The sequence below is a fragment of the Rutidosis leptorrhynchoides genome, chromosome 6 (assembly GCF_046630445.1).
Source record: "Rutidosis leptorrhynchoides isolate AG116_Rl617_1_P2 chromosome 6, CSIRO_AGI_Rlap_v1, whole genome shotgun sequence".
Classification (NCBI taxonomy): domain Eukaryota; kingdom Viridiplantae; phylum Streptophyta; class Magnoliopsida; order Asterales; family Asteraceae; genus Rutidosis; species Rutidosis leptorrhynchoides.
The window spans coordinates 337,298,313-337,326,140 of record NC_092338.1 but is presented as its reverse complement, the minus strand read 5'-3'; the positions used below and the strand labels follow the sequence as shown (position 1 = coordinate 337,326,140).

The 27,828-nt window shown below is 33.7% G+C and overlaps 2 protein-coding genes and 1 long non-coding RNA gene across 5 annotated transcripts; 2 read left to right on the top strand and 1 right to left on the bottom strand.

Annotated features, from left to right (window-relative positions):
* Positions 1-1,012: 1,012 nt before the first annotated feature.
* On the top strand, positions 1,013-16,132 carry LOC139854745 (uncharacterized). Its single transcript, XM_071844031.1, has 6 exons — positions 1,013-1,193; positions 11,290-11,846; positions 11,942-13,113; positions 15,653-15,745; positions 15,819-15,961; positions 16,038-16,132. Exons 1-6 carry the CDS (start codon positions 1,013-1,015, stop codon positions 16,130-16,132), a joined length of 2,241 nt encoding a protein of 746 aa, XP_071700132.1.
* Positions 16,133-22,866: 6,734 nt separating this feature from the next.
* On the bottom strand, positions 22,867-24,753 carry LOC139853130 (uncharacterized). Of its 3 annotated transcripts, none has more exons than XR_011761292.1 (3): positions 24,492-24,753; positions 23,643-24,424; positions 22,867-23,517 (listed from the first exon to the last, which is right to left on the bottom strand). It is a non-coding gene; the product is annotated as an uncharacterized lncRNA (long non-coding RNA). The 3 variants fall into 3 exon arrangements; XR_011761291.1 differs by having other exon boundaries at positions 22,868-23,517; positions 23,643-24,414; XR_011761293.1 differs by having other exon boundaries at positions 22,873-23,517; positions 23,643-23,979; positions 24,227-24,753.
* A 222-nt stretch (positions 24,754-24,975) lies between these two features.
* Positions 24,976-27,511, top strand: LOC139853348 (cytochrome b-c1 complex subunit 9, mitochondrial-like). Its single transcript, XM_071842730.1, has 3 exons — positions 24,976-25,226; positions 26,807-26,854; positions 27,258-27,511. Exons 1-3 carry the CDS (start codon positions 25,110-25,112, stop codon positions 27,303-27,305), a joined length of 213 nt encoding a protein of 70 aa, XP_071698831.1. The 5' UTR covers positions 24,976-25,109; the 3' UTR covers positions 27,306-27,511.
* The last annotated feature ends 317 nt before the right edge of the window (positions 27,512-27,828 follow it).

The window sequence follows — 27,828 nt, the reverse complement described above, 5'->3', positions numbered from 1 at the left end:
GCTTCATCCAAAAAGAAGCTATTGGGAATTCGGGTGGTATGTTGTTACTTTGGGATACAAACAGTTTCGTGGCAAATAGTATGGTGGGGAATGATTATTTCCTAGCTATTCGTGGGAATTGGTTTGGCTCGGGACATGATTATATTATAGTTAATGTGTATGGCCCTCACAATGATGCGTGGAAAAAATGTTCTGGGAGTCCTTGGAAGGTATTTTATGTAAGATTGACTCGGCTTGGGTGCTTTGTGGGGATTTTAACGAGGTACGAGAAGAATCGGAAAGGTTGAATTGTGTCTTTCATTGTTGTCGGGCTAAACGTTTTAATGAATTCATCATAAGGAACAACCTTGTTGAGATTGATATATGTGGGAGAAAATTTACCCGTATTAGTGATGATGGAAAAAAATTTAGCAAGTTAGATAGGTTCCTTGTGTTGGATAATTTTCTCAACTTGTGGGATGACCTTTCGGTTATTGATTTAGAAAGGAAGGATTCGGATCATTGCCCCCTTGTCCTTCGAGATAAAATCATTGATTATGGGCCTAAATCGTTCAAAGTCTTCAACGAATGGTTTTCAAAAAAATGGGTTGATGTCATTGTCCGTGAGGCTTGGGGGAAGGCGGTTTTTGGTTCGAGGAAAGATTGTATTTTTAGAGATAGACTCAAAAACGTAAAGCTTGCTTTAAAAGATTAGAGTAAGAATGAGTGTGGCAACATTGATAAGGATATCTCCAAGTTAAAGGTGGAGGCATCTGAATGGGGAAAAAAGGCAGAATCGGGTTTGTTAAATGAGGTCGAAAGAGTGACTTGGTTAAATGTTAGGAAGGAGTGGCTTGATAAAGAGAGGTGTAAAACTAATATGTTGAAGTAAAAAGCTAGAGTTCGGTGGGTATTGGATGGCGACGAAAACTCGAAATACTTTCACAATTCTATCCGAAGGAAGTATAGTAAATGTAATTTTCGTGGGCTTAGCATAAATGGTAAGTGGACTGATGCATCTGGTGAAGTAAAAATGGCTGTTCGTGACCACTTTAAAGCCAGATTCTGCCTTCCTTCTGACCCACGACCTTCTCTGTTGGGCTTGGAAGCTGCAAATGGGCCTGACTTGGGTTGTTTATCGTCGACAGAAGCTGTTGCACTTGAATTACCTGTTACAGAAACTGAAATTTGGGAAGCTGTCAAAAACTGTGCGGGTACAAAGGCCCCCGGGCCGGACGGATTCAATTTAAGCTTCAATAAAAAATTCTGGAACGACATCAAACATGATCTTTGTAACGTCCTCCCAATAGGGTCTGGAAGGAACGTCACTAATATCAAAACATACCAACATATTATAATAAACGAGAACAATACTAAATGATGAATTTAACTTTAATGAGTACGCAGCGGAAAATGAAATGTCGTTACAATGACAGGAATAACAATATCATAAATGTTCACATGCAGAAGTAATAAATGCGATGTCTCTTGATCCTATGTCCAAGTAGCATCACATAAGCGGTAAGTATAAGAGCTTGAATCAAACAGCACCTGAGACAAAGCATGCTAAAGTGTCAACCAAAAAGGTTGAGTGAAGTTCATAGGTTTAACAAAAAGTTTGTCGTTGTTTTAGACCACAAGATTTAGTTTGTAAAGTTGATCTCCCGCGGGATCAAAAAGTTATGCCAATGCGTGATATTTAGACTAAACGTTCAAGTTTTGCCCCATGACAAGTTGTGTCTGTCCTTGTCGGTTTAATTTCATTATTAAGTAATACAATGACTTGGTCAAATGTATCGGGGACGTTACTCCCGATAGGCCTACCCCCAATAATTAAGCATGCCGCAGCAATTAAAAATATCACTGAAGGGACTTAGTCGGACATAGCCGGGTATAACATAGTTTAACAGTTTGGTACTTATGTCTAAAGTGTAAAAAGTAAAAACAGCATGTGTCTCACCCCAAGTAAAAGTAAGTAAGTTTGCTAGCAATAAAGAGGGGCTATGAATTCACCTTAGTAAGTAGAGAGAGAGTTATTCCTCGGAATAAAGAGTTGAACGAGTGAGTAGGAAAGTCAACCTATTGACATTTAAGAGTAGTTAAGTGTTTTGCCCATGTTTAAGTTTAAGTATGTGTTTGTTTTACTAAGTTTCTATTCCTAGTAAGTTACTATTTTTATAAAATTTTCATTTTTAGAAAGTTTCTTATTTTACTAAGTTTCTATGACTAGAGAGTTTCTACTTTTATCAGTGTTTTCCATTTTAGGATACTTGCCGTATTAGATAAGCTTCAAATCACCCCTTTCCCTTCGAATGGCTAATTTAGATCTAGGGGCTTGAGCCATAGGACCCTTTAAATCGGAAATTCAAACCCTCTGCCTAGAATCTCATAGAAACCATTCGTCAAGAAAGTTCGAAGATCTATACATCTCTAATACATATCCCAAAATGTTTTTATGTTACAATATAAGTAGTAGGTTATAGGTGCTAGTAATAGTAATAGTGTATACATGTTATTTATTTTATTTTTAATTGCATATAATTTATAACATTATTTACATGTTTCGGTAAAAATAATAACCAAAGTAAAAAGTAAAAAGTAAAAAAATAAAAAGTAAGAAAAGAATACTTACTAGTAGTAATTCTTCAAAGAGAGAATGAGAGAAATTTTGGTGTGAGTTTGAATGAGAAATGAGGGGTATTTATACTTGAAAAAATTAGGTAAAAAGAATAAAATAATTAAAAGAAAAAGAAATATTTTAATTCTTAATGGGATTTTAAAATTTAAAAGTATTAAATGTTAGGTCATGGGATAATGCATAAAATAAAATAATAAAAGTAGTTTTTCCATTACAATTTTTAATTAAAAAGTAATTTATTTATTTATTTATTTATTTATTTATTTATTTTTCATTTATTTTAAGGATTTTTTTTATATATAAATAAACAAATTGATTTAATGCTTTTCCAAGAATATTTTTCAATAATATTTTATTTTATTTTTTTTATTTAATTAATAAATACAAATTTTGCATAAAAATAATAAATAATTAGGTATTTTGTATTTTTAATAATAATTATGATTTTAATTATTAAACTATAGTTTTAGTAAGTTTGTAAATATTATTACATTTATATATAATTAGATTTATTATATAGTTAAATATATAATACATTAACTAAATATTAAAAGTGATACAAAGTTTATATACTTAGTTAAATTATGTCAAATTATATAAATTAATAATATATTATTTATTTAAGCGTACATTGTTGACTAAAAATTACTATTCGGTCAATATTTAATTGTATATAACAACCCTTAATACATATAGTCAGACATATAACCCTAGGGTTAATTCAGTAAATTTAGAAGTCGAAAAGTGAGGGTTGTTACAGTACCTCCCCGTTAATAAAAACTTCGTCCCGAAGTTTTAGGTAGACTTCTCGGATGCATCAGCGGTTGAGAAGAGATGGGGATATTTCTGTTTCATTTGGTCTTCACGTTCCCAGGTGTACTCGGGGCCACGTCGTGAATTCCAACGGATCTTAACAATAGGTATGGTGCATTGTTTTAAGCGTTTAGCAGATCGGTCCATGACTTCTACGGGTTCCTCTATGAAGTGCATTTTATCATCAATGCGAATGTCATCCAAAGGAATAACGAGAGTGTCATCAGCGAGACACTTTTTAAGATTCGAGACATGAAATATGTTGTGTACGCTGCTAAGTTCAGCAGGTAATTCTAATCGATAAGCCACGGGTCCGATCCTTTCAGTAATCTTGAAGGGTCCAACAAAACGCGAACTTAGTTTGCTTCGTTTACCAAAACGAACGACGCCTTTCCAAGGGGATACTTTCAACATGACTTTGTCACCAACTTGGAATTCCAAATCTTTCCGACCTTTATTAGCATAGCTCTTCTGTCGGCTGCGGGCAGTTTCTATTCATTTCTTAATCTGAACTATCTTTTCGGTTGTCTCGTGTATGATTTCAGGACCATTTAACTGTCTGTCCTCTAATTCATCCCAGCACAGTGGGGATCTACATTTTCGTCCGTATAAGGCCTCAAAAGGTGCAGCCTTAATACTTGAGGGGTAACTATTATTGTAAGAGAATTCAACCAAAGGCAAATGTCTATCCCAGCCTTTGCCGAAGTCGATAACACAAGCGCGAAGCATATCTTCCAATGTTTGAATGGTTCATTCACTTTGACCATCGGTTTGCGGATGATAAGCAGTACTCATGTCGAGTTGAGTTCCAAGAGCAGTTTGTAAGGATTTCCAGAATCTGGAAGTGAATCTACTATCGCGATCGGATATGATTGATATAGGAACACCATGACGAGAGACAATTTCTTTGATATACAGTTGTGACAATCTCTCCATCTTGTCGATCTCCTTGATCGGTAAGAAATGAGCAGATTTAGTAAGACGATCTACTATGACCCATATAGTATCATTGCCACTAGAAGTCTTGGGCAATTTAGTAATAAAGTCCATAGCGATACATTCCCACTTCCACTGCGGAATATCGGGTTGTGTCAACAGACCAGAAGGCTTTTGATGTTCAGCCTTGACTTTCAAACAAGTGAGACACTTACTAACATAAGTAGCAATATCGGCTTTCATATTAGGCCACCAGTAGAACTCCTTCACATCGTGGTACATCTTACTGGAACCCGGATGAATAGAATACCTAGTCTTATGCGCTTCATCCAAGACTAGTTCACGGAGATTACCGAAGCGAGGAACCCAAATTCTATTGCCAAAGTACCGTGTACCATTAGCTTTCACTTAGAGTTGGTTCTCGAAACCGATAGGTCCTTCACCTTCGATAAGTGTTGGTTTAATAGCTTCCAGTTGAGCTTCGCAGATTCGTGATATAAGATTTGATTTGATTTTCAGGTTTAAGGCACGAACACGTTTAACATCGTCTTTTCGACTAAGGGCATCAGTAACTACGTTTGCCTTGCCAGGATGATATTCCATCTTACAGTCATAATCGTTCAATAACTCCAGCCATCGGCTTTGCCTCATATTCAGCTGTTTTTGATCAAAGATGTGTCGAAGACTTTTATGGTCAGTGTACACCGTAAACTGGGTACCATATAGATAATGTCTCCATATCTTTAATGCAAATACCACGGCACCTAACTCAAGGTGGTGTGTGGTATAGTTCTCCTCGTGTTTCTTCAACTGTCTAGATGCGTAGGCAATAACCTTTTCACGTTGCATTAAAACACAACCAAAGCCTTGCTTTGAGGCATCGCAGTAAACAACAAAATCGTCAGTACCTTCAGGTAAAGATAGAATTGGGGCTGTGGTCAACTTCTCTTTCAGAATCTTGAAAGCTGATTCCTGTTCTTCGGACCACTCAAACTTCTTCCCTTTTTGAGTTAGCTTCGTAAGAGGTTTGGAAAGAAGGGAAAAATCCTTTATGAATCTCCGATAATAACCGACAAGTCCCAAAAATTAACGAATATGCTTCGCAGTCTTTGGTATCTCCCAGTTCTGGATAACGGTAATCTTAGCTGGATCGACATGTATTCCATTACTATCAACAACGTGTCCGAGGAATTGTACGGTTTTGAGCCAAAACTCGCACTTAGAAAACTTAGCGTAGAGTTGTTCCTTTCGTAAGAGTTCAAGAATCACGCGCAGATGTTGCTCATGTTCCTTCTCACTCTTGGAGTAGATCAAAATGTCATCAATGAAAACAATGACGAATTTATCAAGATGAGGTTTGCAGACACGGTTCATGAGATCCATGAAAACGGCAGGAGCATTGGACAAACCAAAAGGCATGACACAGAATTCATAATGCCCATAACGAGTGCGAAAAGCAGTATTAGGAATATCAGATTCCTTGACTCTAAGTTGGTGATATCCGGACCTCAAATCAATCTTTGAATAAACACTTGACCCTTGAAGTTGGTCGAATAGATCATCAATACGTGGCAACGGATAACGGTTCTTGATAGTAAGCTTGTTAAGTTCACGGTAATCAATGCACATCCTTACCGTACCATCCTTCTTTTTAACAAATAGAATAGGAGCTCCCCATGGGGACGAGATTGGATGAATGAAACCTTTATCCAATAGTTCTTGGAGCTGGTTGGAAAGTTCCTTCATTTCGGAAGGTGCTAAACGGTATGGTGCTTTAGCAATAGGAGCAGCACCGGGAGCTAAATCAATTTGAAATTCAACTTGTCGAGGAGGTGGAAGACCAGGAAGATCTTCGGGAAACACATCGGGATAGTCTCTAACCACTGGTACATCTTCAATACGCTTCTCTTCCGATTCGATCAGCTTAACGTGGGCTAGAATGGCTGGATAACCTTTCATAAGGTATTTGCGGGTTTTGATATAGGAGATGATATTGAGATTGGAACCACTCTTTTCACCTTGGATGATGAGAGTATCTCCATTCCCCAATGGAACATTAACAGTTTTATCGTAACACATGATAGCAGCATGTAATGGACGTAACCAATCCATACCAACTACGACGTCAAAACTTCCGAGTTTGACCGGCAAAAGGTCTATCTTAAATTCTTTATCGGCTAAGATTAGGTTGCAGTTTTTATAGATTTTATCGACTTGCATGACCTTTCCATTGGCTACTTCTACTAATCTTTTAGTTTCTAAGGGTTGAGGCTTTTCAGCAAATAGGGTACAAAAATCACTAGACACGTAACTTCTGTCGGCACCAGTATCGAATAAAATAGTTGCATAGAAATTATTGACAAGATACGTACCCGTGATAACTTCATCTTCATCTCGGGCTTCAGCAGCAGTAATAACAAATGCATGACCCTTCGCAGCAGTAGCATTAGCTCCAGTAGCGGGATTATCTTTCTTTTTAGGACAATTCGGACTAATGTGTCCCTTCTCTCCATAAGTATAGCATGTAGGAGGAGCTTTGGCTGGAATAATAGCCTTATCCTTCGGAGGAGTCTTACACATCTTAGCAACGTGTCCCACTTTCTTACACAATGCACAAACCGCAGTACACTTCCCCGGGTGATGCCTCTCACAACGAATACAGAAAGGATAAGTACCCTTATAATTTAACCTTGTACCATCCGCAGGCTTCTTATTATCATTCTGAGCCGAACCTTGAGATGGCTCAAACTTCCTCTTACCATCATTACCCTTGGTTTCAACTTGCTTATTGGTCGACGCCCTTCTTCTCTTGGCCAACATGAGATTTTGTGCCATGAGAATCACAGCATCTAAAGTAACCTTCTCAGCAGCAATAACATTCCCTTGAACATCCTCGAAAAGACCTTCAATATACCGCTCAATTCTTCTAGCTTCAGTAGGAAACATTTCAGGACATAGAGTAGAAAGCTCCAGATAATGATTGGTATAGTTCTCAATGTCAGTACCCTTGACCTTGAGTTCCCAGAACTCAGCTTCAAGTTTCTGAACTTGACTTTGAGGATAGAATTTGTTGACCATCATGCTTTTGAGTTCATCCCATGGAATTGCATTAGCATTATCAATTCCTACGGACTTGGCATGAGCAGTCCACCAAGTTAAAGCATTGCCACCCAATGAGCTAGTGGCATACTTTACTCGATCGTTATCACCACAGTTGCAAATACGGAAAATAGATTCCATCTTCTCAAACCAACGGACTAGTTCGACAGCTTCTTCAGTCCCCTTAAATGCAGGAGGATGACAGTTTGAAAAATCCTTGTAGGAACAAGGTTTTGGTTATGGATTAGCATGGTTAGCTTGGGCGTTGCCTTGGGCGGCAGCGAGTAACTGTTGGAATTGCTCAGTAGTTAACACAACATTGTTAACGGTAGGTGCAGCTGAACGAACGATGATGTCACTACATAAAAGTGAACATAAGTCGGATAAGTTAACAAATTTGAGTAATTACAAGTAGGAATAAGATAAAGTATTAATATCACATGATATAAATAAAACACTTTATTTTATTAAGGAACTAGGCATTAAATAAGCCTTTTAATATATGATTCGGAAATAGAAATAGTTTTAAGGCATAGCCTTTACATAGATGGAAAATAGAAAGATAACTAAAGAATATTAAGATTCATATTCCTTCTTCTCGTCCTCAACCTTCTTCATAAACTTCTCAACTTTCTCATTCTTCGCCTTTTGTTTCTCATGCAGGAACTCGAGATTATCATAAAGGTTAGAAACTTCATTGTTGATTACATGGTACTTGTGGTCCCTTATAGAAAGTTTATTATTCACGCGGTTTTCCTCCATCTTCAATCTAAGGTCAACATCTTCTCTTAGGTAGGAGAGAGATTGCTTCCCCCTTCGGGTATTTCTATCACCTTCATACTTCACCAACTTTATCTCTTTCTTTAGTTCAGCATTTTCCTCCATGAGCTTCTTGATTGCTAGGTCTTTTTCCTTCATTTGAAAATCGATCCTTGCAATATGGCGAATTAGGTCATCGGTAGTTTTTCGCAGATTCATGAGCTCGTACTTGGCATCAACTTCATCATAGAAAGGAGATCGGGATCTTTTCTTTGACGGCCCAGTTTCTTCAAGACATTTCCTCTTGTCTTTATTCCTCGGGGTTGGATAGTATTCAGGAGACCTATGTAACTTTAGAGTAGTATTTGGGCTATAATTTGGTGAGGGAGGACCACCAAAGCCATAAGGTGGACTTTGGACTGGTCTTTCTGTGGAAGACCTTTCAGTATCTTTTTCGGTTGGCTTGAAAAGATTCATTTTGGTCGTTTGATGATAATTAGACATCCTAACATTAGGAAGGATATTTTGATTAGAATCTTTAAGTCAAGTTTATTAAAGCATAATCGTTAAGATTATGGAGCAATCCTAAGCGCTTTAATTCTAAGGCAGGAAAAGTTATAGTTTCCTAGATTGCTAAGGCACCTTAGCTAACAAGTAAGACACACATAAAAATGCAATCCTGGTTCTCTATAATAGCCTAGTTATGCCCTGATACCAATCTGTAACGTCCTCCCAATAGGGTCTGGAAGGAACGTCACTAATATCAAAAAATACCAACATATTATAATAAACGAGAACAATACTAAATGATGAATTTAACTTTAATGAGTACGCAGCGGAAAATGAAATGTCGTTACAATGACAGGAATAACAATATCGTAAATGTTCACATGCAGAAGTAATAAATGCGATGTCTCTTGATCCTATGTCCAAGTAGCATCACATAAGCGGTAAGTATAAGAGCTTGAATCAAACAACACCTGAGACAAAACATGCTAAAGTGTCAACCAAAAAGGTTGAGTGAAGTTCATAGGTTTAACAAAAAGTTTGTCGTTGTTTTAGACAACAAGATTTAGTTTGTAAAGTTGATCTCCCGCAGGATCAAAAAGTTATGCCAATGCGTGATATTTAGACTAAACGTTCAAGTTTTGCCCCATGACAAGTTGTGTCTGTCCTTGTCGGTTTAATTTCATTATTAAGTAATACAATGACTTGGTCAAATATATCGGGGACGTTACTCCCGATAGGCCTACCCCCAATAATTAAGCATGCCGCAGCAATTAAAAATATCACTGTAGGGACTTAGTCGGACATAGCCGGGTATAACATAGTTTAACAGTTTGGTACTTGTGTCTAAAGTGTAAAAAGTAAAAACAGCATGTGTCTCACCCCAAGTAAAAGTAAGTAAGTTTGCTAGCAATAAAGAGGGGCTATGAATTCACCTTAGTAAGTAGAGAGAGAGTTATTCCTCGGAATAAAGAGTTGAACGAGTGAGCAGGAAAGTCAACCTATTGACATTTAAGAGTAGTTAAGTATTTTGCCCATGTTTAAGTTTAAGTATGTGTTTGTTTTACTAAGTTTCTATTCCTAGTAAGTTACTATTTTTATAAAATTTTCATTTTTAGAAAGTTTCTTATTTTACTAAGTTTCTATGACTAGAGAGTTTCTACTTTTATCAGTGTTTTTCATTTTAGGATACTTGCCGTATTAGATAAGCTTCCAATCACCCCTTTCCCTTCGAATGGCTAATTTAGATCTAGGGGCTTGAGCCATAGGACCCTTTAAATCGGAAATCCAAACCCTCTGCCTAGAATCTCATAGAAACCATTCATCAAGAAAGTTCGAAGATCTATACATCTCTAATACATATCCCAAAATGTGTTTATGTTACAATATAAGTAGTAGGTTATAGGTGCTAGTAATAGTAATAGTGTATACATGTTATTTATTTTATTTTTAATTGCATATAATTTATAACATTATTTACATGTTTCGGTAAAAATAATAACCGAAGTAAAAAGTAAAAAGTAAAAAGTAAAAAGTAAAAAAAATAAAAAGTAAGAAAAGAATACTTACTAGTAGTAATTCTTCAAAGAGAGAATGAGAGAAATTTTGGTGTGAGTTTGAATGAGAAATGAGGGGTATTTATACTTGAAAAAATTAGGTAAAAAGAATAAAATAATTAAAAGAAAAAGAAATATTTTAATTCTTAATGAGATTTTAAAATTTAAAAGTATTAAATGTTAGGTCATGGGATAATGCACAAAATAAAATAATAAAAGTAGTTTTTCCATTACAATTTTTAATTAAAAATAATTTATTTATTTATTTATTTATTTATTTTTTTTCATTTATTTTAAGGATTTTTTTTATATAAATAAACAAATTGATTTAATGCTTTTCCAAGAATATTTGTCAATAATATTTTATTTTATTTTATTTTATTTAATTAATAAATACAAATTTTGCATAAAAATAATAAATAATTCGGTATTTTGTATTTTTAATAATAATTATGATTTTAATTATTAAACTATAGTTTTAGTAAGTTTGTAAATATTATTACATTTATATATAATTAGATTTATTATATAGTTAAATATATAATACATTAACTAAATAATAAAAGTGATACAAAGTTTATATACTTAGTTAAATTATGTCAAATTATATAAATTAATAATATATTATTTATTTAAGCGTACATTATTGACTAAAAATTACTATTCGGTCAATATTTAATTGTATATAACAACCCTTAATACATATAGTCAGACATATAACCCTAGGGTTAATTCAGTAAATTTAGAAGTCGAAAAGTGAGGGTTGTTACAATCTTATTGCGGCAATACAATTTTTTTGGGATAAAGGAGAGATTTCACGGGGGTGTAATGAATCCTTTATCACCCTCGTTCCTAAAAAATCCAACCCTGTTTCCTTGAATGATTACCGGCCTATCAGTTTAATAGGTAGCTATTATAAGATCATCGCGAAGATTCTTTCCAACCGGCTCAAGAAAGTGATTCCAAACTTAATAGGTTGCGAGCAAAGTGGTTTTATTAAAGGTAGAAATATCCTTGACGGGGCTCTAATTGCGAACGAGACACTTGATTACCTAAAGAAAAAACATGATAAGAGCTTGATTTTTAAAGTCGACTTCGAGAAGGCGTTCGATTGTTTGAGTTGGGATTTTTTAATGGAGGTGATGGAACACATGGGGTTTGGGGAGAAGTGGAGGAGGTGGATTTTATCATGTCTCAAATCAGCGTCTATTTCAATCCTTGTTAACGGGTCTCCTACGGATGAGTTCATGCTTGGAAGGGGGGTGAGACAAGGTGATCCGCTCTCGCCTTTTCTTTTCATCATTACGGCGGAAGGTCTTAATTTATTAACTAAAAAGGCGGTCCAAAATGGTTTGTTTTCGGGGGTTGAAGTTGGCTGTGATAATGTTCTCATCTCGCATCTCCAATACGCGGATGACACCATTTTCTTCGGGTCATGGAGTGAGGGCAACATGCTCAATCTTATGAAAATCCTCAAATGTTTCGAGTTAACTTCCGGTCTAAAAGTTAATTACCACAAAAGCATTGTCTACGGTGTGGGTGTTGGTAAGAGTGAGATCGTAGAGATGGCTAGAAAGTTTGGGTGTAATTCGGGTGCATTTCCATTTATCTACCTTGGTCTTCCCGTTGGGGCAAATATGAAAAAATCGTCTAGTTGGGATCCGGTGGTGGAAAAAATTTCAAAAAACTTGCGGAATGGAAAGCGCGTGCGATATCGAGTGGTGGACGCGTGACCCTTGTCAAATCGGTTCTAAATAGTATCCCGTTGTATTATTTCTCCCTCTTCCGTGCTCCGCCGTGTGTACTCAAAAAACTCAAGAGTGTAAGACGTTCCTTTTTTTGGGGTGGGTTGGGTTCGGGGGCAAAAATTCCTTGGGTAAAATGGGATGAGATTCTTCTTCCTTATGATTTGGGCGGGTTAAATTTGGGGACTTTAAATTGTAAAAACTTTGCTTTGATTGGCAAGTGGTCGTGGAGGTTTCATACCGAAGCTAACTCCTTGTGGGTCAAAGTTATCAAAAGCATTTACGGCTCTTCGGGTGGTCTTACTTCGTGCACTAATAATCATATTGTTTCTTATTCTTCGGCTTGGTACAATATTATTAAAACATGTTGCTTTATTGACTCAATTGGCGTCCCTTTTGTGAGCTCTTTTTTCAAAGAAGTTGGTAATGGTGCGACAACATCCTTTTGGAATGACAAATGGTTGGGCGACTTTTCTCTTCGTGATAGATTCAAGAGGCTGGTCAGGTTTGAATCTAACCTTGATGTTTCGGTCTGTGACCGAACATCTTGTATGGGTTCTAATCGGGTCGGTTGTTGGGGCTGGTCGAGAGTACCCTTCGGGTGTGCCCTTGGTGAACTTGATGAGCTAAACCACCTTCTTAGTTCTCATGTTTCCAAGGGTGATGGTCCTGATGCTTGGCGTTGGGGTGGCAGTACTAGTGGGCGGTTCACAACAAATATTCTTTCCGAGTTGATTACCACGAAACTTTTACATTCAGATACCAATGTGTTTGAAACTTTGCGCAACAATCTGGTTCCAAAGAAAGTCGAGGTGTTTGTGTGGCGTGCGAGGAAAAGGCAGTTACCGGTCCTAACGGAGTTGGATAAAAGGGGTATCGATCTCCACTCAACTCGTTGCCCCTTATGCGATGATAGTGTGGAGTCGGTAGAACATTCACTTATTTTATGTAAACTTGCCTTTGACATTTGGTCTAAGGTCCTTGTCTGGTGGGGCATGGGCGGTTCTCCAAATCTTAGCTTGGGTGAAATGTTTCAAGGTAAAGCAAGCTTATGTATGTCGGAAGATGGTACGAGAATTTGGTAAGCGGTCGAGTGGATATGCGATTATCACATTTGGAAAAAACCGTAATCAAAAGGTTTTTAATAATAAATGTTGGAGTCCACCGGTTGCATTATGTGAGATTCAAGTCAAGAGTTTCGAATGGATTGCGAAGAGGTACAAATCAAAGAAAATCGATTGGCACACATGGCTTCATAACCCTCAAGTTCTTGTATCATAGGAAACTTGTACACTTAATGTCTAGGTTGCTTCCTTAGCACCTTAGTATCTTGTTTTTTGTACTTTATTTCCTTCATGTTGTGTTTGGTTTCGCCTTTTGGCAATCGTTGTATCCTGTTTTGATTGTTATAATATAATGATGCCTTTCAAAAAAAAAATTATTCTAATCACATATTATTCTAAAGACTAAAGTAATCGATGACTTATTCGGGGTGAAACCCAAAATCTAAGAAATCAACAACAATATTTATCCGTATAATCTTTTAAAATAATTATTATTGTTCATAGATTGTAAAAAATAAAATAAATATGATCATGTACTTATAAATAAAATACATCTCAAAGTTTAAGTGGTAAAAAGGACTAAGTTTTTGGTTTAGTCAATTTGTACAGTTTTGCACCGAAAATCCGGTGTTCAGATTTAGACAGATTCTAGACATAGTGTTTTACGACCCATGTAGCACACAAAGCATAAGGTTTTATATGTCGACATACAAATGTAATTTGCTTCTTAACATCCAAATATTAACATATCAAAAATACAAGTCTCAAAATAACACACATATCATGTTATGCCATTTTATGTGTACTTGGGACAGATTCGGTCCCATTCAGGTGATCGTTTTCGAATGCATATATCTCAACATCTAGGAACATTTAGGATGCAATATCTAAACGAAAACTCAAGTACTAATCATACACTTTTCATATTCCAAAAGCATGTGTTCCAGAAATCAAAGCATTTAATCATACAAGTCTGTATAAAGTTACAAATAACAAACGTTGTCACGAATAATCAATTGAGCATAAAACGAGTTTTAAGAATCTCATTCATGTGATATCTTAGTCTAAATTGTGTGAATTTTCATAATCTATTAGATGGTAATCAATACATGTTCCACATTATAACATAATTTCCCGAGATTTCAGATTCATGCAATAAACAAGTCGAAAATTCAACTAGTCATAACGGTAGCATAACATAACGAAAATTCACTATTCTTGAGCCTAAAATTAGTAGTTTTTCAAGAGCTTTTCAAATATGCAATAATATTTACAATTCATAAGTCCAAGTTTCTGTTAGGTCAAGTTTAAAATTCAGGATTTAACATAAACATAGTAATTGGGCAATCTAACGAATGTAATCAAACATAAACACATAGACTTGAGCAATAGACACTAAATACATATGTAATCATCAAAAATATGAACTTTAAGAATTAGGGTTACATGTTTTATACCTCAAACAATCAAATTGCTTATACCAATGTGTAGAGGAAGATGCAAGGAGCAAGTTTGATCAAAGAAGCACAAGCTAAAAATGAAAGATTGATGGTGATTTAGGGGTGAAGGTGGTCGACGATTTGGAGGAGGAGGAGGAAGAGAGTTGCTGCATTTTTTGTTGTAATTAGGTTATGTGATGGTGTTTAACTTGTAGTGGGGTTTTAATTAGGATAAGTTAGAGCCTAATAAACATCAATGGACAACTAGTAACACCATGAGCCCAAAATAAAAACCAAGGGAAACCCCCTTATGGGGCCATCGGCCGTGGGTACCCCCATGGGTGTCCATGGGCTCGTTTTGCTTGATCGGGTGATCGTGTGGTTCGTTTCTAGTTGCCGTTAATCGAAACCGACTTCCCGGAATGTTAACCGGACGTTTAAACACATCCACAAAGTTTAATTTATTAAAAATATTAATAAATTAATTATATTTTTCTAAGTTAATAATTATTAAAAAATAAATAATTATCAATAATTACTCTCAGTGTATCGCTAATCCGAAAAACAACTTTTGCCGTTATCAAAATCGTGTCGTTTTCTTCGGGTTTCAATACCAAAAAAAATTATTCAATTAATATCTAATCATATTAGTTATAGTAACCCTCCCAGGATTAAGTATGTATTTTTAAGCTAAACACATAAAATTCAGGTAGTCACCGTTAAGATTAACTAACAGAAAGTTAAATAGAAGTAATGGAAAAAGGGTTGTTACATTTGTATTATATAACAGATTTCGTAAACTGGCATTCCGCTTTATTAAAAAAAAAATCAGGGGTGTTATATATATTTTGGGAGGGTTTGATACAAGATACAAACCAATTGTGACATCGTTAGAATACATTAGAGAGTATTGTATGAAAATGATTGTGAATGTGAAAAAGAAGATTTTCAAGACTAATGAACTTTTAACTCCTGGTTCCATAAAAGTGTTTGAGAAGATTAAATCGGATGCTAACAAATGTAATGTTTTATGGGGAGAAAATCAAAGATAACAAGTTAGTGGATTAGGGAATAAGCAGTATGTGGTTGATATTGAGTCAAGGACATGTGCTTGTAGGAAGTGGGAAATAACTGGAATACCTTGCAAGCATGAAGTTGTAGTTATCAATAACATGGTAGAAAATGGTCTAGAAGTTGGTGAACAAGAAACGTGGGTTCATTCAGTTTATTTTTATGTACATGGATTAAAACATAGCAGTATACAGTTGAACCACTGATGGAAGAAGTTTATGGGAAAAAGATGAATATTTGTACACTCTTGTTGCACCAAAGAAGATATCCACTCCTGATCGACCAAAGAATAAGAGAAGAATGTCTTCTAATGAGAAGGATGTGGTTGGTGTAGATGGTAAACTGTCAACACAAGGTATGAGTGCAATTTATTTACTTTAACTTTCTTAATCAATAGGTAAGTGATTTATTTTGATAATTGTAAATAATAGGTAAGTTAAAGAAATGTGGTGCATGTGAAACTTATGGTCACAATAAGAATAGGTGTACTACTGGGGCATCTACAAGTGTGTTGGAAGTAAAATGAAAAAGGCAAGTGAAATTGAGAAGAAAGTTTGGACAAAGGCCCTCAAAAAAGAACACAGATCTCCAGTGAAGAAGAAAAAGGGTGATGGTAGGAAGAATAAGATTTAAATGTTTGTGCTAGTTTGTTTGTACTATGTCTGTCTTGGTTTAACTTGTTATGGTACTATGTATTGTGGTTAAAATTGTCAAGTTAGTCTTTTGGTACTATTGTCAAGTTAGTCTTTTGGTACTATATATATTTTGGTTAAACTTGTTATGGATGATGCTAGTCTATATTTGGTAACTTGTTATGCTACTGCTACTATGTCTGTATGTAATTACTTATGGTATTTAATGTCTACCTTATGCTGAAGTTGATTAAACTTGTTTCTGTGCAGCAAAATGTAGTTCAATATGGTGTTAAACTTGTTATGATGTTTAGTATGTGTTCAAGCAAATGAGTTCAATATAGTGTTAACAAAATGGGTTGTTAAACTTGTTTTTATGCAGCAAAATGTAGCATTCAAAATGGGTTACAACAACCAAAAGACCAGTCTTCATTCCAGTCACATTCAAGGAAATTTGATACATTCATAGATTACATAATTCGTAAAAATACTAAAAAGTGCATTTAACCCATTTCAATTTGTGAAATACTCTTTCCGTCCCACCAGAATTGTACACTTTGACTTTTTTCAGCCTTCCTTGTTTAACTTTGACTTTAGATATTTTTGTTGGTGTTATATAATATTTGATGAAAGTTATGTCAATGAAAACACAATTAAAACTCAATCCATTCATATAATTTTCATCAAATATTATATAACACGAACATAAATATTTATAGTCAAAGTTGACAAATAAAGACTGTCAAAAGTCAAAGTGGACATTTCTGGTGGGACGGAGGTATGTAGTGACCCGAACTTTTCCATGATGATATATTAAATGAGAATTATATTTATATGATTAAATGTTTCCAACATGTTAAGCAATCAAACTTGTTAAGGCTTGATTAATTGAAATTAGTTTTATATAGACAATTGACCACCTAAATTGACCGGTGATTCACGAACGTTAAAACTTGTAAAAATGACATGATATATATATATATATATATATATATATATATATATATATATATATATATATATACACATGATATTAGGATAAGTAAGTATCTCACAAAATATATTAACAAAGAGTTATATGCATAAAATGAGACTACTGAGTTAAAGAAACTCGAAACGATATATATAACGATTATCGTTATAACAACGTTTTAATTAAAATAAATACATATGTATTGTATTAAGATATTAATACATTATGTTAACATGATAAAATTATAATTAAATATATCATTAAGTGTATTAACAATGAACTACACGAGTAAGATGAGACTACTAACTTAAGGATTTCGAAACAATATATATATATATATGTAACAATTATCGTTGTAATATCATTTTAACATATATATATATGATATTAAGATATATTAATACAACATGTTATTATGTTAACATAACAATTTAACATCTCATTAAGTACAAAAACAATGGATTAATTACATTTAACAAGATCGTTAACTTATAGGCTTCGAAACAACACATACATGTAACGACTAACGATGACTTAACGACTCAATTAAAATGTATATACATATAGTGTATTAAGATGTATTAATATACTTTTAGAAGACTTCAAGACATATATCAAAACACTCATACTTAACAAAAATGGTTACAATTACATTTCCATTCATTTTCATCAACAATTCTACTCGTACTCATTCAGTATCCGTACTCGTATTATACACAGCTTCTAGACGTACTTACTATGGGTATATACCAATAGGAACTAGCATGGGATTCCACTCTTGATTATGTTATGCATGACCAATCAAGTTTAACTTCTTCCATGAACTAGTCAACTAACTAGAACTCCTTTTAACCCCACTCACCACTCACCACTTACCACTCATCATTCACTCCATTTCATTCCAATTTTCTTTCCAATTCTCTCTCAAAATACACACACTCTTCCATGAACATCTAAGCTACTATTTTTCCAGCAAGAAATCATCAAATACAATTTTTGGTTATTATCTATAATCATCATAAAAACAACTACTCAAGAACACTTCGAAAACCCTTTCAAGTTTACTAGTTTACTTCCAAGCTTTCTAATCCATTCCAAGTAATCATCCAAGATCAAGAAACCTTTGCTATTTACAGTAGGTTATCTCTCTAATTCAAGGTAGTACACATATTCAAACTTTGATTCAATTTCAATAACTATAACAATCTTAATTCGAGTAGAAATCTTACTTGAACTTATTTTTGTGTCATGATTCCACTTCAAGAACTTTCAAGCCATCCAAGATCCTTTGAAGCTCTAGATCATTTCTTGTCATTTCCAGTAGGTTTACCTATTATACTTGAGGTAGTGATGATGTTCATAACATCATTCAATTCATATATATATATATATATATATATATATATATATATATATATATATATATATATATATATATATATATAACTATCTTATTCGAAGAATATAACTTGTAATCACTAGAACATAGTTTAGTTAATTTTAAACTTGTTCGCAAACAAAGTTAATCATTCTAACTTAACTTTTAAAATCAACTAAACACATGTTTTATATCTATATGATATGCTAACTTAGAGGGTGTTTGAGAATACGATTTGGAGGTGATTTTTTGATTATTGTGTTTTAAAGTTGCAAATAATTAGTTTATAGTGTTTGGTAAAACAATTTTGATAATCAATTATTCACGATATTAGAACATGAAATCACATTTTTGGAAAAGTAGGCCTATACTTACTGCAGGGCAAATGTGGAATGGGATTAACTGTATGTTCGTATCAAATTACGTTAGTGCCCTTAAAGATAACATGTTCACGTAATGTTCGTCAAATTCACCTGACATTGCCTCAACTTGCTTATATTTTTTCAGCTTCCTTAGTCAATTTAACATGTTATTCTATTATTATTTATTATTGATTGATTGTATAATATAATTATAATATTATAATGTTATAATTATAATATACTCCCTATTATATCAAATTTAATCATGTAATATTATAATATACTCCCGCACTATTCCGTATAAGTGTATAAGTGTATATGCCTCTGTATCTATATGTTTTTATTCAGGTTATATATAGGTTCTGTGTATATGTTTGTATCTGTATATGTATGAATGTATGTATCTAAGTGCATGTATCTAAGTTTATATATGTATACTTGTACCTGTACCTAGGTATATATACCTATGAATGGCTCTATATGTATACGTGTTTAGGTATAGTTATTTATACATGCTTATGTGTGGGTGGGAATATGGGTTGGGTGGCTGTGTATTTTGATTGTTTGCATGTCTACTTGGATTTACATATTTTTGCGCATTATATTATCCATGCTTTTTGTCTTACTGTTGTGCATGACTGCTATATGTGTTTTCTTTTATGGATACTTTGTATGGTTGCTATTTCTGCACATAACTCTTACAGGTACGTATGCCCGCACTATTCCGTTTGGAGGAGCATTCAAGGCCGGATGTCCTTTAGGAAGCAATCTCTTGGCTCTTCGAGAAGAGGGAGGGATGATCTTATCTAGCCACAGGTTCTATACCCGCGGGTGGAGTAGAGACTTTCTTCTAATCTAGGGTTCGAGGAATGATTGTCTACACCCTACCTCCCTCATACCCTACATTCGTGGGATTGAGTATTGTTGTTGTTGTTGTTGTTGTTGTTATTGTAATCATGTAATATTATATTATATTATATTTTAATAATATATTACATATCAAGAGAATTCATATCATTTTATATTATATGTTTCAGTAGTAAAATTTATGTATTTTCGTTTTCTGTTGTATCTATTTGTATTAGTGTTAAAATTATAAGTTTAAAAGTATCTAGATTTATATATTTTCTTATTTCAAGAGAATGTCTGTTTTGGTAATTTTACATGTTAGATTATTAAATAATCTAATATTTCTAAACACTAAAAAATTGATTATCATATTTTTACGATATTAAACAGCACAATCAAATCCAAACACCATTCATCTAAATCACGTTCTGATACAGATGATTATCTGATTCTGATTATGTAAAACGCATAATCAATTTTTAAAACACTAATCCAAACACCCCCTTAATGATTTAAAACCCGGAAACACGAAGAACACCGTAAAACCGGACATACGCCGTCGTAGTAAAACCGGGGGCTGTTTTGGGTTAGATAATTAAAAGCTATGATAAACTTTGATTTAAAAGTTTTTCTTCTGGAAAAATGATATTTCTTATGAACATGAAACTATATCCAAAAATTATGGTTAAACTCAAAGTGGAAGTATATTTTTCAAAATGGTCATCAAGATGTCGTTGTTTCGACTGAAATGACTACCTCTTACAAAAATGACTTGTAACCTGTAACTCTGACTATAAACAATCATTTTTATGTTTATTTTCATAAAGTTAAGTTCGATACGAAACCATAGCAATTGAATTCACTCAAAACGGATTTTTAACGAAGAAATTATGGGTAAAACAAAATTGGATAAATTTGCTTGTTTTAGCTACGTGAAATTTTGTAACAAATCCATACTACCTATATCTTAACTAACTTTCTTGTATTATACATGTCTTGATATACCATAGACACGTATAAAATGTTTTGACATATCATATCGACGTCATCTATATATATATTATTTGAAATAACCGTAAGTCACTCTATATCGCGGTAATGCTCGAGTTAGCATATAAAGGGTCGAGGTTGATTCTAAAATAATATATATACTTTGAGTTGTGATCGAGTCTGAGACATGTATACACTAGGTCGTGGATTGATTCGAGAAAATATATTGATTTATGTATTACTAACTGTGGACTACTAATTGTGGACTACTAACGTTGGACTGCTAACTTAACAACTTAAATTGTTAAAACATAATAAAATATGATATGAATATATTTCTATCATACTTTGATATATGTATATATTTGTTATAGGTTCGTGAATCGACCAGTGGCCAAGTGTTATTTTCCGACGAAGTGAAAATCTGTGAAAGTGAGTTATAGTCCTATTTTTACTATCTAATATTTCGGGATGAGAATACATGCAGTTTTGAAATTATTTTACAAAATAGACACATGTACTTGAACTAAATTCTATGATTGATTTGTTATACCGCGTATCCCTTTTTGTTCTAGCTTGGTAACCTAAGAATTAGTGAACCAGTCCACTAATTGACGCGAATCCTAAAGATAGATCTATGGGCCTTGACAAGCCCCAGTCAGAGAATTTGAACTGCTTTAGTACTTCGAGGTTTATATGTTTGGGGATATGCTAGATGCATTTTTGTTAATGTTGGTTACCAGGTGATCATCATATGAATGGATTTTACAGCAGTGAGCAGACATGCACTTTATTATGAAAAATGAAATCTTGTGGTCTATTAATATTACAATTTGATATATAGGTTAAACCTATAACTCACCAACATTTTTTGTTGACGTTTTAAGCATGTTTATTCTCAGGTGATTGTTAAGAGCTTCCGCTGTTGCATGCTAATTAAAGACAAGAATTGGAGTCAGCATGCTTGTATGATATTGTTTAAAAACTGCATTCGAAAAATAAATTGTTGTAAAATATTATTGTAAACCATTATATAATGGTCGTGTGTAAAAGTTGTAGTTTAGATTATCATTGTTTGATAATCTACGTTATGTCTATTAAACCTTTATCGATAGAGTAAAGGTTATGGTTTGTTTTAAAAATGAATGCAGTCTTTGAAAAATGTCTCATATAGAGGTCAAAACCTCGCAACGAAACCAATTAATATGAAACGTTTATAATCTATATGAACGAGACATTTCAAGGTAGTAGTACATAACAAACACAATCCAACTAACAATCAACATAATCTTCAGATTCCACTCTCTTTTTCTGAAATTCTAAGCCTTTCATCAACTTCAAGTTTGGCATTCATAACTGCAGATATGCAATTCAATGTATTGGGAGGATCGTACCAAGCAAAGAACGAGCAAGATGACATCTGCAAAAATAAGAAACAACATTTCTTAACTACCTGGTAAGTTATGAACGAATTTGATGGATTCACATTACATTTTTTGCACAAGTATAGTAACGACGCTCAGGGTTTGCTTTGGAGTTTGAAAATCGAATTACGCATGCGCGACCACACCAGCATTCCATTTCTACGATTTAGGGGATTCAATTTTTGATTCTTAGATTTGTGGAATTTTCTAAGGTTCACGTAAGTGTAAGAGGGAAAAAAGGAGCATTTAACCCGTTTTAAAGTATGATTAAAAGTAAAAAAGGCTGGAAACCATGCAAACAGACGAAAAATACCCAACACGTTTTGATCACGTGATGACACTAAACGGCCAATTTAGACGGTAGCTTGACAGAAAGGCTAGGATTACCAAATTATGCAATTAAAATGATTCGAAAATCCAAATAAAAATTTGAGAGACTCGGATTGTAATTTAGTGTATAAACGAAAGACCAACTGAGAAAAAAGTGTGAGTTATTCTTTAAACTAGTTTAGTGACCCGTGATTTCACGGGTTTGGTTAAAAATTATTGTGATAGATTGCTACCTTGATGACTTGGTATAGAAAATTAACTGTAAAATTAATATTGTAGCACAACTAACACATACCAATCTATTAGAAATAGTCCTCAGGCTGTTTCAATTGATACTTTAGCATTCTACAAATAGTCCTCAGGCATATGAATGGGTTGAAGCATAATCAATGACTTAGAAAGTCACATATCATATTCATCCTTAAAGATATATGAAATAAATAATGTCTTAAAAAATATTGCTCCTTTCTTCAAGTAACAAATAAATTTTCAACTTTGTCTTGTTAAAAATACTAAAATGTAGCATGTATCAAAATTTGACCGTTTTCATATTCAAAAATTATTGTTTTTAATCTTAACAGCAGCCAACATCTTCTTAGATGAGTTTTCAGCAACTTTTTTCTAATCTTTATGTGAAAACACTCATGGTTATCATCCGACCTTCGTATCTGCAAGTCAAAGTAGGCTAAATTTCATAACCGATACGACATCTTAATCCTTGTAGTCTCCATTTTAATCCCTGTAGTCTTTTGTATATCATCCAATGAGACCCAACATAAGCAACTAAAGTTGCAGACCTTTTCGAATTCGATCGATATTTTTTTTGCGACAAGGTTAGGTCTGTAAACAAATAGATTTAATATCCAGAATCTTTTGGTAAAATTTCTTTCAAAGCTGCTGACCTAGTGAGCACCTCATCAAATTCATAGGTATATTAGCCCCAACTGTTCTTTTGTAGTTCCAACCATTTAAGCTGAAAAACATACATCAAATAATCAAATGAGTGAACCCTGAACAACAAATCAAGCATCAAGTATTAATAGTAAAAGAGTGGCTAAATTTATCTTTTGAGATGTATCATATTGCAATGTTGCACACCTATAGTTGAAGTTCCACACAATCCATAAAATCAGAATCAGCATCTGCTAACGACTCATCAGCATTTTAAAATCTCAATCTCACTTTAACATATAACTCTACCAGAAAATGCAATGTCAACCCTGGTTCAATTAATTTATGTCCAATACAGTGTTCATGTTACAACAAAATAGAAAAAATCATCAATAACTAATGGTACGGTATAGTAGTTAATTGGAAAGAAGCATGTATATAAAATCAAAGTACAATAAAGGTTCTACCTTTTCTTCACCACATTCAAATGAATCTCCGGACTATACCAAATAATTATGCATAAATTGTGTTCCCAAATCAGATTCTACCGCAATGAGACCAAACATAGGGTAGACAAAAAACATTAAAATAGAACAAAACTGAACAATAGCTTAAACCTTTCTATCAAAAACACAAATTCTTTCTACTTAATCAAATTAAGATTTAAAAACATAGAAAAACACAGTTCAATAAAAATGTGAAAATCACAATATGAATGTGGTTTCTTTTATTCAAAACAATAAAAAGTCAAAATCAAAATAAGTTCTTAAAGAATATGGAGTAATAATTACCTCAATTGAGTTCTTCTATTTTGCAATCAGAATTAAATTGAATTGAGTGGGTTCCAAATTCAATTAGGTATTCCATCTTTGCTAGATTTTCAAAAGAATACGTGAAGATCCATCCCCTCTAATCCTTCCAATATTTCCATGGAATTTTTCATCAGTCAAACCCATTTCACCAAGTCCATATTAGGTTTCTGTACACAACTATAAATCTGGTAGTTAGCATAAATCTAAATAAGCACCGATCTGGAGATAAAGATACAGATCTAACCGTAGCAAAAGATGAACGAAGGTTACGGAGCCTGAATCGATTGACAAATTTTACTAATTTTTGCTGGGTTTTGAATTTTGAATTCAAATTAAAAAGAACACGGGAGAAAAGGAAATTAGAGAAGTGTGACTATGATTTTAGTAGTTCTAGGTGTGATTAGACCAAATCTATTAAAATTGGATAACTGAAATTTGAAAAAATAAGTGTGAGAGAAGATTGGTTTGGGAAATTGAAAAGATAATTGCAATTACAGAAAACTGTAAGGTCATGCATGAGTAGATATAAAAGTTAAAACATTAAATTTGAAAAAGAGAATTTTTTTTATTAATATTAATATTTAAATATTACATCACCAAATTTAATATTGTAATCTTGAAAGCACATGTTACTACCCTTGAAAGCACATCATGACCTCACCCAAAACTCCCTCTTAATAGATAGAATAGATAGATAGATAGATATGCTGACCCGACTCGGTTTATCTCCCGACCCGTTTTAAAACTGCGATTCATACGGTCAAAAATCAACAGCGAAAAAGCCCTAGCACCGTTTCATCCCCGATCTCGTGCACAACAGAAAAGGCTCCGCAATTAATTAATCAATCAAATTAAACTAACGATGAGTACGGCAGCTCGAAGATCCGGTGGACTCTTTGAAGGACTATACAAAGTGCTTATGCGCCGTAACTCCGTTTACGTCACTTTCGTCATCACCGGTGCTCTCCTCGGTGAACGGGTTAGTATTCCGATTCACATATTATTTATTTAATATATTACATCTTTTGATTATAAAGCACTCGAACGGGCATTATTATATATTTATATTTATATTGATTATGATTATGCTTTCGATCAATTTATTAGGTTATTAGGTTCTTATGGTTTTGAAATCCATACAAACGATTATAGGTAATAATTTTGATTACATATACATCGATTTTATATATTTCTTCTTTTATAAATTAGATTTGTATTTATTAATCTATTAATTGGAGTCGATCATACTTTTTTTTCTGTATGAAAAGCTGATTTTTATTAATCACCAATGGAGTCAACCTCCAAACTTTACAATTTCAATGGAGATCATACTTGATTTTATTATTGTTGATCTGAATTTATTGTGCATTAGTGTTTGTTATTTGTATGTCATTAGTATATATTTCGTACTATAATCGCTGCTATAGATTTTATAACAAACAGATTTGAAATCGTTTCGTGAGTTAGGTCGAGGAAATTTTCAGTTTTAAGCTTAGACTTGTATTGTTATATCAATAATTATTACGATGGAAGAACGTTTTGGTGAAGAAGGCTGGGGTGTGATTTGAATTGATCGGTTCCTTATGAGCCCTTTGAAACTGGTCATTGTTAGTTATGGTGATGGTTTATAGCTGTTTTGGAGTTATTGAGTTAGTTGGTTATTATAAAGATGTTATAGGTTGTATGATTGTGTCAATGGTCATTTAAGGTAGTTTGCCTAGTTGGTCGGGTTTATGCATGACACACAGTTTGATGATTTTAGGATATTATTCTATCCAATTAATATATCTGATATGAAATGGTAGGCTTCTTGTATGTCTTAGGTAATGAAGAGACATTAACTTCTATATTTGTAGTTTGAGCGGTTACAAGTAACGGTTATAGTAATATAGAGAAGGTGTATGAAGTGAAGATAACTAGGATCTAGATTTAGTTATAAATCTAAAAACATTTGTCTATATCTTGGGCATGTTTGGCAACAAGCTTTTTGGAGCTTTTAGCATCTGACTTTTATGAAAAAGCTCCTATCAAGTAAAATTTCTTGTTTGGTTACAAGAGCTTAAAGCTTTTTGAGGGAGTGACAAAGCCAAAAGCTAATTGAACTAGCGTCTAAGAAAAAGCTTCTAGCTTTTTGTCATTTTACTCTTTATTTTAACAGTTTCGACTACTTTGTTAAGCACCTCAATACATATAAAAAGCTAACAGGTACCAGCTACTAGCTACCAGCTAGTTTTGCCAAACATACCCTTTGTTGGGAGAAACTAAAAGCAAAACCCTAAGCTCTTTTTCATATGAGAAAGTGGAATAATGGTTTATCAGTTTATCGAACAAGGTATCTCAGAAGAGATATAGATATGCAAATGGGTCAATGCCTCAATGGAATAATCATGTGTATTCCCTTTCTCTGTGGTCGTAAGGGTTTATTCTTCAATGGCAATTTAAAGGAATAGATGCATTTGTGTGACTTGTTTTACCATTTATAAGTTGAGGTTCTTTATATATGAGAATGGAAGGTCTAGTGCAATCAACTGATGTACTTGTGATGTTTATGTGTTTCAGGCAGTTGACTATGGAGTTCATAAACTTTGGGAGAATAACAATATTGGGGTACGTTAACCTTTTGTTTTGTATGATGCATGTTATGATATCATTATCTTTTCAATCTATACTAAAGCAGATTACTCTTCCTACAAAACCCACAGATATACGTACGCATTACTTCAAAAGGATATGTGAAATAATTTGAGGCGTTACAATTTTTCGGAATTGGTGTGACCCGTAGCATATAAGCCAGTTTTATTGTTCATAACTGGCGTGAAGTATTATCGTATAAACAAAAATCACTTAAGAATGACTCCTGTTGTCGTTGGCACAAAGTAGTGTAGTTGATTTAGACAATTATAGGAAGGAAAGTGTGTACATTCTTGCTTTAGTTTAGTTGTGTCATCTTTTCAAATTCTATACTTGTATGATTGACCTATATATTTATAACTTTGATGTCTTTACGCAGAAACGGTACGAGGATATTTCTGTGTTGGGACAGAGACCAACCGAATGAGGTGGGCATGTCTTCATAACCATATGTGATTGTTTTCTCACCCTTGTGGGATGTTTAAGAGGACAGATTTGAGATTTATATGCATCTTGTCTTGATAATAATAATAATAAGCCTTGATGTATTTTTTTGTGGGTCAAACTGGATGTGGCATTCTCAGGACTAGATCCCTTTAACTTTTCAAAGAAGCTATCTCGTTATTTTTTGAATTTTGATTTGCTTACTTTATGAAATTATTCAAGCAGTTGCAATTTTCAAATGATCTTTGTGAAAAATTGTATGCCCCATGATTTTATGGATGTGGATTAAATATTTAATTGAGTGTTACTTTTGCTAAATCCTACGGAAGTTGCACAATTGTGCCACAGAAAGTTGCAGTTTTTTTTTTTTTTTTTTTTTTTTTTTTTGGACAGTACCAGCATCACCCATAAGGGATTTAACCACTTTCACGGTCATATGCCACCCACACACGCGTTAGAAGGAAACCCAAATTGCAACAACTCTGACAGTACGGTTGAAGGTTAGG